The 8,877-nt window shown below is 47.2% G+C and overlaps 2 protein-coding genes across 9 annotated transcripts in view; one reads left to right on the forward strand and one right to left on the reverse strand.

Annotated features, from left to right (window-relative positions):
- The window catches only part of USP30 (ubiquitin specific peptidase 30), a 99,824-nt gene extending 96,889 nt beyond the window's left edge, over positions 1–2,935 (forward strand). For all 5 annotated transcript variants that reach the window (XM_054528184.2, XM_024257433.3, XM_024257434.3 and 2 more), the window contains one exon: positions 575–2,935. In XM_054528184.2, coding sequence (XP_054384159.1) covers positions 575–836 — 262 coding nt within the window. In that variant the 3' untranslated portion in view covers positions 837–2,935. The remainder of the gene's footprint in view (positions 1–574) is intronic.
- A 165-nt stretch (positions 2,936–3,100) lies between these two features.
- ALKBH2 (alkB homolog 2, alpha-ketoglutarate dependent dioxygenase) lies at positions 3,101–8,566 on the reverse strand. Of its 4 annotated transcripts, none has more exons than XM_002823711.5 (4): positions 8,187–8,566; positions 7,449–7,729; positions 4,935–5,133; positions 3,101–3,424 (listed from the first exon to the last, which is right to left on the reverse strand). In XM_002823711.5, the coding sequence occupies exons 2-4, from the start codon at positions 7,726–7,728 to the stop codon at positions 3,118–3,120; spliced, it is 786 nt and encodes a 261-aa protein (XP_002823757.2). In that variant the 5' UTR covers position 7,729; positions 8,187–8,566; the 3' UTR covers positions 3,101–3,117. The 4 variants fall into 4 exon arrangements, with proteins under 4 accessions (XP_002823757.2, XP_002823759.2, XP_009246486.1 ...); XM_002823713.5 differs by having other exon boundaries at positions 7,449–7,879; positions 8,187–8,564; XM_009248211.4 differs by lacking the exon at positions 4,935–5,133 and having other exon boundaries at positions 8,187–8,563.
- Between the last annotated feature and the right edge of the window lie 311 nt (positions 8,567–8,877).

Below are 8,877 nucleotides of genomic sequence, written 5' to 3' on the forward strand. Positions count from 1 at the left end.
CCCATCGTAGAGCTACCACTGCTCTTAGCTTCTAAAATTAGCTTTTCACAGAAATGAATTAAGGAAAATGTAGATGTTTATTTTTCATTTTAAGGTGAAGTTTCACGATTATACATTCCTATTTATTTTTGTCCAAAATGGAAATAACTTTTAAACTAAAAATTTTTAAAGTACATAAAATTTACATATGCATTTGTATGTGTGTATATATGTGTGTATGTATAAAATATAAAGAAAATTTAAAGTTTCTTGGGATACCACCTAGAGATAGCCAATTAAACACTTAGGGTCATGCACTCTATAAAGTTGTACATCACACATACATACAGTGTACATAAACACATACACTCATTGATACAAGCATCCACATATACACAATGTACATATACTCATAGAATGTACATCTTGCCATGCCAGTAAATACAGATCAGTATTTTAATAGTTGTGTAGCATTCGGTGGTATGGACTTACCATTGTATTGATCCCCTATTTAACATTAGCATTCTTTAGTTTTTGCCTATAAAGTCTTTTTTGTTAAAATTGTAAAGCCCTGACATGTGTTCCTATCATTCAGCTCCTCCACATACCTCTTCCGGCTGATGGCAGTTGTCGTCCACCATGGAGACATGCACTCTGGACACTTTGTCACTTACCGACGGTCCCCACCTTCTGCCAGGAACCCTCTCTCAACCAGCAATCAGTGGCTGTGGGTCTCCGATGACACCGTTCGCAAGGCCAGCCTGCAGGAGGTCCTGTCCTCCAGCGCCTACCTGCTGTTCTACGAGCGCGTCCTTTCCAGGATGCACCAGAGCCAGGAGTGCAAGTCTGAAGAATGACTCTGCCCTCCTGCAAGGCTAGAGCTGATGGCACTGTCTGCACTGTCCAGGAAAAAAGTAAAACTGTACTGTTGCGTGTGCAAGCAGCCCCACTAGAGCCTTCCAGCCTTCTGGTGTGTTCTAAGAGCAGGCTCCACCTGGGAGCCAGCCCCAATTCATACCAAATCAGGCTCCCTGAACAGTTCTGTTCATGTGTGTAGAAGGTACTGTTGTGTTAAGAAAGCATTCATTATGTCTGGAGTGTCTTTTTACTCATCTGATACAAGTAATTAAAAGAATTCAGATTCTTGAAGCCACCGTTTTCATGTTGTAATGTTAGGTGTTCTCAGAGGGGAGATACCTTTGTCTAATCAATGTTTCCACTTAGATCTTTTATTTTTAATAAGCAGGCCCATAAAAATTGTTGACAAGAATTAATGAAATTATTAAAGGCAACAATTTAGAAGAAAAAGTGCCTTTCACTTTCGATTGCTTTTGTAGCACGCCCATTGTGAAATATTCCTTCCAGGCTACTCAAAGGATAGCAAGAGAACAGGTAAAAGATGCCTAAAGAAGACCTTCCTTTTTCTATGCCTTTTCTAATCTTTCAATTCTTTCTATGGAGTAAAGGCTCATCTGCCAAATCTGCCCCCTAGGGAAACTCTTTCACTACTTTGTCAATTATAAGTGAAAAGCTTACTTGTTGCTTTTATCTTTTGTATATTGGACTGAGATGTAATTACACTGTATTATAAAACTCTGTGAATAGCCAGAACTGAGCTGTATCTTTGCAACACCTGATTCCTCTGCTCTGTGGAAAACTTTTTCTTACACAAGGATCCACTGTGGACAGTTACTTTCATCTGTTTATTTATTGCCCATGCAGAGCTCTTAAGGTTTAGAGGTAGGAGCTTTGGGCTGTATAAAAAAACAATCCCTGCCCTGAGTTGACACCTGGCTTAGGAAGGAAGGGCTGACTTTGGGGCTGCAGTCTCTCTGAACCTCAGTTTCCTCATTTGTGAAGTGAAGGGTTAGATTTGATGACCACCGAAGTTCAGCCCTTTTCACGAAAAGGAGAAAGCAGCTTTTGACTTTTTAAAAAACATATAACTACAGCTGGCATCTAGTATTGTCGTGTTGCTCTAGGTCCATATTCTGAATTTATTCATTTCCAGTAGCCTAATACAAGACGTATATATTGAGCACTTTCTTCCCTTTTCAGGTAAGTCTCTGAATGCAGCCCAGGTCCAAAGGAATTTTGATGACGCAGTAGTACCTATGTTTTAAGCTAAATTTTTAATTTAAAAAAATGGATACCAAATTCAAACCGACTCATCAGAGGTAGGATTTGGAATCAGACCTATCCAAAAGGCCATCTGAGGTAAGGCTAAGACCGCACTTCCTCTGCTGGGGGCGAGCTGGCAGACACACCAAACAGTGCCTTGGCAGCAGCTCACGGTGCAGGAAGCCCAGGTGATCACTCTTCTGCTGGGCCCAGGCTGCACCCTGAGGACTCAGTAACTCACTCTCAACAGAATATTCTGTGCAGGCTGTCCAGGCTCTGGGCGTCAGGGTGCACGGGGCAGCTTGAACTGTACGGTCCATCCTGCACTCACCCATGCAGACCTTGACTTTGATGTTGAAATGAACACACTTGTTTTACCCAAGTCTGGAGGAACAAATGCCCAATCATGTGACCTTAAAGTGTACTGCAAAGCTGTAGCTTTAAGTAATTGCTGTTCTGCCACTGCTTACTCTTTGAAATCTACCATTAAAGAAAGATGGAGAAAAGGGGCTGAGCCTTGGAATATATGGTTATAAGCAGATCTTTCTTTGGTCAGAGACCAGGGTTTGAGCCAAGGCTGTAAATGTGAACAATACCTGTGCAAAGCCTTTTAACCTGACTTCTTCATTTTGTAAATTATTATGCATTAAGTAGCAGCCCAATAACCTGATTTCTAGTTTTAAGTTATTTTCAAAGTAAGTAGCTTCTTTTGGGGAAAACCTAAGTTAAACTGGTAGTTTTGCCATAACAACTGCTGATTTATGTATTTGCTAAAGGTACTTTTGTATCTGCTGTGTATTATAGCAATAAAATAATCATTTTGTTAGAAAAAAAATCACCTGCTGTTCTTTTGTAATGCACTGATCTGTTACAAACATCATCTTTCTGAATCCTGCATTGTTACATAACAAGCCCTACGCTTTAAACCTTTCTGTGTTCCCTGTTGGTAAGGGAAATGCCAGCTCCCTTTTAGAGTCGAGAGGGAAAGAGAAAACAGAAAAACTGTTAAAAACGTTTTTATTTTTTAGTAAGCAAAATTTTACGAAAAGTCAGATTCACCCGTGGAGCCAGAACCTTCTTTCTCACAGGAAGACTGTGGTACCAGTGCGTGTTGGTCGGGTGGTTCATCATTAGTAAGCTCCCGTGAGCCAGCGGCAGCCTGACCGCTGCCACCCTCCGGGAGGGACTTTTCCCACGGGAATCCTTATGCCGGAAGACAAAGTCTCTGCAGGCACCGAAGGAGACAGAGGCAATGGGGCTCCCAGGAGCCAGTTCTCTTTCATCATCTCGGTGCTCCCCAATGTGGTCATAGCCATCTTTATACCTGCAATGAGAAAACAAGCACAGTGCATAAAAACAACCCTCTCCTGAAACTCACCAGCACTGCCAGCCCTCGTTTTCCTCACAGTGTGAAACGGCACTCTGTGCACGGCTGTACCTGCCGTTGTTTCTGCGAGGGCTTGAGGTCCACAGTGGGCTCTAAGATAAGCCAACGCTGAAGAGGTCTGTTGACCTATTTGTTCATGTGACTTATTTATTATTTACTTATTTTTGAGAGGGTCTCGCTCTGTCACCCAGGCTGAAGTGCAGTGGCACAATCATAGCTCACTGCAGCCTCAGCCTCCTGGGCTCAAGTGATTCTCCCACTTCAGCCTCCCAAGTAGCTGGGACTACAGGTATGCACCACCCCACCTAGCTAATTTCTTTTCTTTTGTAGGAACAGTTTCACCATGTTACCCAGGCTGGTCTTGAACTCGGGCTCAAGCGATTCACTCTCCTTGGCCTCCCAAAGTGTTGGGATTACAGGCATGAGTCACCACGCCCGGCCAGTTCATGTGCTTTAAAACTGAAGACATCCAAAGCCAAAATCATGTCTCACTGTAGTTTCCCTGGCTGGTCTATGTAAACCTTTATCACATGATTTTGCCCTGCACTCAAAGGCCATACTCTGCACAGCCTGGCCCGTGCCCACCTCTGAGCTCATGCCATCCCCTTCTTTCCCTCATTCACTGCTTTCTGGCCATCCTGCAGGATTTTTGCTTCACAGACACTCCAGAGTCCCTCTGCTCTCCCTCCAAATGTCTGTGGCTGGCACTCTCCATTTAGTTATCAGCTCAAATGCACTGCCTCAGCCCTCCTCTAACCACCCCATCTAAAGTGACCTTCCCTTAAACCCACCCAGGGTTCTCCACCAGGGTGATTCTGCCCCAAGGGACAGGTATTGGGGGGTGGGGGAAACTACTTGCATCTAGTGGATGGAGGCCAGGGATGTGCTCAACACCCTACAAGGCACAGGTCAGCCCCAACAACAACGAATGACTGGGCCCAAAATGTCCACAGTGCTGCCGTTGAGAAACCTTGCCCTAATCGCAAACCTCTCAGCCATTCTCAGTCAAATCGGCCTGTTTAATTTTTTGCAAGATGGTTATCACTGTCTGAAATTGTCTAGGGTCAGGCATAGTGGTTCACGCCTGCAATCCCAGCACTTTGGGAGGCTGAGGTGGGAGGATCGCTTGAGCCTAGGAGTTTGAGACCAAGCCTGGGCAACACAGAAAAACACCTGTCTCAAAAAAAAAAAAAAAAACAGAAAGAAGAAAAAGAGAAGAAGAAATTATCTCATTCAGCTGTTTGTTCAGGAGTTAATCACCTCTCACTTCCTACCTCGGGATGAGCTCCAGGAAGACCAAGTGCTGGCGCTATTCCACTCCTAGAGCCCCAGTGTACTAAGAAATGATTTGTACCAATGAACCAAATAGGGTGGAACCCTAAACACTTCCTTTTGGGGGAGACAGAAGACTTGTAACATTGAGTCCACTAAATAGACAGGGTGTCACCTGTTGATGAGCACAAAGTTGAAGGTCTGTCCAGTCACCCCAGAGACGTGATCCCGGATGCGCTCTAGAACTGGGATCCAGGGCTTTGGAGACAGCGTGAGGCCTGAAAATGTGTAGGTCAGCCCAGTGTCGCCATACGTTGCCTGTTTCCTGGGCACACTGTGCCACTTTCCGAATACCTGGACTCTGGCCAGTGCTCCTGTGCAGAGGAAACATGGCAGTTCCTTTCTACCCGACCCCCCTCTAGAAATCCAGATGCCCCCCCAACCCGCACTGCCACCACCAGAAATCCAGTGCCCCACATACATGCTCCCTGGGTATTCAAGATTGAAAGAGAAGTAACGAATAACATATCCCTGTCATTCCATGCAATTTAAACCCCTCCTCAATCATCATTTTGGCTTGCCCCAAATTTTCTTTTTGTTTTGTTTTCTTTGAGACAGGGTCTCCCTGTGTCACCCAGGCTGGAGTGCAGTAGCACGATCTCAGCTCACTGCAACCTCCACCTCCCGTGCTCCAGTGATCCTCCCGCATCAACCTCCTGAATAGCTGGGACCACAGAGGCATGCCACCATGCCTGGCTAACTTTTTTGTAAGCTCACTGCAACCTCCACCTCCAGGGCTCCAGCAGTCCTCCTGCCTCAGCCTCCTGAGTAGCTGGGACCACAGGGGCATGCCACCATGCCCGGCTAACTTTTTTTGTATTTTTTTGTAGACACGGGGTTTTATCATGTTGCCCAGACTGGTCTTGAACTCCTGGGCTCAAGTGGTCCGCCCACCTCAGTCTCCCAAAGTCTGGGATTATAGGTGTGCACCACTGCACCAAGCCAACTGCCCCAAATGTTCATGTAAGAACAGTGACTCTTGTTCTACAAGGAGAGAAACATAGTCCTGGGCCATTTTTTTAGTGAACACTGTAACTTAACTGCCTTAACTACAGTAAGGGCAGAATAAAGAGGCTGAAATTGGAGCATGATAAAGTTAGTTTACAGGCTAGGATAGCTTGTCAACTGTAGGGACTAAGGGCATGTGACCCCATGAAAGATGGGGCTCACACAGCTGGGGCCTCTTGTGGGCATTTCTTTTTTTAAAGAGATGGTGAGCCAGGCGCGCTGGCTCATGCTTGCAATCCCAGCACTTTGGGAGGCCAAGGCGAGGATCACTCGAGGCCAGGAGTTCAATTAACAGCCTGGGTAACACAGTGAGACCTACAAATAATTTAAAAATTATCCAGGCTTCGTGGTGTACATCTGTGGTCCCAGCTACTTAGGATGCTGAGGTGGGAGAATCACTTGAGCCCAGACGGAGGAGGCTGCAGAGAGCCAGGACCATGCCCCTGCCCTCCAGCCTGGGTGACAGAGTGAGACCCCGTCTCAAAGCATAAAAGAATAAAACGATGAGGGGGTCTCTCTATGTTGCCCAGGCTGGACTTGAACTCCTGGCCTCAAGTGATCCTCCTGCCTCAGCCTCCAGAGTAGCTGGCATTACAGGTGTGTGCCACCATGCCTGGCCTGTGGGCTTTCGTTTTTTGTTTTGTTTTGTTTTGAGACACAGTCTCACTCTGTTGCCCAGGCTGGAGTGCAGTGGTGCGATCTCAGCTCACTGCAACCTCTGCCTCCTGGGTTCAAGTGGTTCTCCTGCCTCAGCCTCTCAAGTAGCTGGGATTACAGGCATGCACCACTACGCACAGCTAATTTTTTTTTTTTTTTTTTTTTGTATTTTAGTAGAGATAGGGTTTCACCATGTTGGCCAAGCTGGTCTCGAACTCCTGACCTCAAGTGATTTGCCCATCTGGGGTTCCCAAAGTGCTGGGATTATAGGCGTGAGCCACCACACCCAGCCTCCTGTGGGCTTTTCTATGCCTCTCTGCCAGATCCTTGTGTCCTCATTACAGGGTAGAGGTATGGTTCTCAACATGTGCTCCCCAGACCAGCAGCAGCAGCAGCACCTGGAATCTCCTTAGAAACTAAACTAAACCACAGGGGTAGGACCCAGCAATCCAAGTCCTGCCAACAGCAAGTCCACCGGGTGATGCTAAGAACCACTGGTGTGGAGAAATTACCTGGTTATTTGCCATCTCTCCTATGAGACCAGTGATTCTCAAACCCTGACTGCCCATGAGAATCACCTGGAAGCTTTTTAAACAAGCAAGTGGTCAGCCTGCACTCAGAGCGATTCTGATTGAAGTGCTCTGCAGTAGAACCCAGCACGTTTTTTCACTTTGTTTTGTAAACTTTCCCAGAAGATACTCATCAGTAGCCAAGGGGAGATTCACTCGAGTCATCTGTCAGCTCCTAGTGTACAGGCAATCCAGTTTCTTTCAAGTTTATGTCCTAAGCACCTGAGGGGCTTAGCCCAGAGGTGCTCAGAGAATATCGGATGAATCCATTAGTGAACCCATCAGTAAATAATGGATCCTGAGTTCAGATTTCTCCAAACATACGATCATTAATTGCACCAAACAAGCCCTCAATGCACACACACACACACACACACACACACCCCTCTGCTTACCTGTAAAATATTCTACTTCTTTCTCCAATTCTTGGAAAATCTCATCTGCCTCAGCTTTGCCAAACAGGACCGTGTAACTGCAGTCCAGGCCCTCAGCCCGAATGTGCCGCCAGCTGGGGCTTGCTGAGTGGCCTCCATTCCCTGGGGCCTCTCTCCTGGGCCTCTTCCTTGTGCTTTCTTTGTCTCCTCCCAACACAGCTGGCTCTTTTGCAGTTGGCTCTTGCTCCTCCTGCTTCCTCAAAAGGCCCCCTTGAGCCCCTTTCACCAGGAATCTATCCATCCTGTCCCCACAGGAAAGAAGGGACGTAAGTGGCGAGGCCAAGACAGAAATTGCTCAAGTTCTGTCCCCAGTGCAAAAATCTGTTTGTCCAAGGGGTCTCACAACAACATTCCTAGTTTCACATTTTCATTTTAAAGTTTAAAACCATGTCCTAGAAAGGAAACAGATGTTAAAGCCGGAAGGGACCCTAGGGACAATCTGATCCAGGGTCTCCCACGTCCACCTGTGCATCAGAATCAGCTGGCTAGCTTGCAAAAACCCAGAAGTCTGCACTCCACGCCCAAGCCACCTGAATTTTTAAAGAACTACCTCCTGGGAATTCGCACGCCACAGCTAAACTTAGAAACTACAATCCAAACCCTCATTTTGCAGAAGGGGAAACTGTTGCCCACAGAGGGGAAGAGGTTTGCCCAAAGTCAAGTGTCCACCCCTTTAAGGAGGAAGGACCCATAACTGACCTCGCTGCCCCCCACCAGTGTTAAAATAGATCAGTCTAGCGTAATGCTCAAGTGGATACGATTCAGAAACGAGACGCAAAGAGGTTAAACACGGGTAAACCGCACGCAAAATTCTGATATCATTGCAACACGTGCGTGGGGTGGTGGTGGCAAGAGTGCTCTCGAATCTCAGCTCCGGCGCAGCTCGGAATCCCGCAGTCACCTCGCTGGGGCCTGGTGGTGGGAAAGACGCGCCCCACCGAATCGGTCGCGTCATTTCCGGAGCACGCTGGGAACTACGGCGGGCTAGGGCGCAAAGAGAGCAGCCGGGCAGCCCTCTGGTGCCACCTGCCGGCCCCCCACCCCCCCCGTGCGTGGCAAGCACTGCCGCTTTCCAGTTGATCATCTGTTTGGCCACTGTCGAGAATCACGGCTGGGGTGAGAACTGTGGCTTGGTGTCACTTCTCAGTGAGGGTTACTTTGGTGTCCGGAAAGGGCGTTGGGCCACCAGTATATTGTCGCGAGTGGGAGCAGGAGTTCTGCAGTCGGATATCGTGGCTTCTGTTTCTGTCTCCTCCGCCCTGGTTGTGTGGCCTCCCACAGGTCACTTAACCTCTCTGGGGTTAAGTTGCCTCATCTGTGAAGTGGGGACTACAGCACCTATGTCATGAGAGCGCCTGAGGAGATGACAGGATGCGTGAGAAATGCTCTG

The sequence above is a fragment of the Pongo abelii genome, chromosome 10 (assembly GCF_028885655.2).
Source record: "Pongo abelii isolate AG06213 chromosome 10, NHGRI_mPonAbe1-v2.0_pri, whole genome shotgun sequence".
NCBI lineage: Eukaryota > Metazoa > Chordata > Mammalia > Primates > Hominidae > Pongo > Pongo abelii.

Coding starts and splice junctions, on each gene's coding strand:
- ALKBH2 (XM_002823711.5), bottom strand. CDS start 7,728: ATGGATAGATTCCTGGTGAAAGGGGCTCAAGGGGGCCTTTTGAGGAAG. Junction 5,134..7,448: donor AGAAGTAGAATATTTTACAG/GTAAGCAGAGGG, acceptor TCCTCTGCACAG/GAGCACTGGCCAGAGTCCAG. Junction 3,425..4,934: donor AACTTTGTGCTCATCAACAG/GTGACACCCTGT, acceptor TTCTCATTGCAG/GTATAAAGATGGCTATGACC.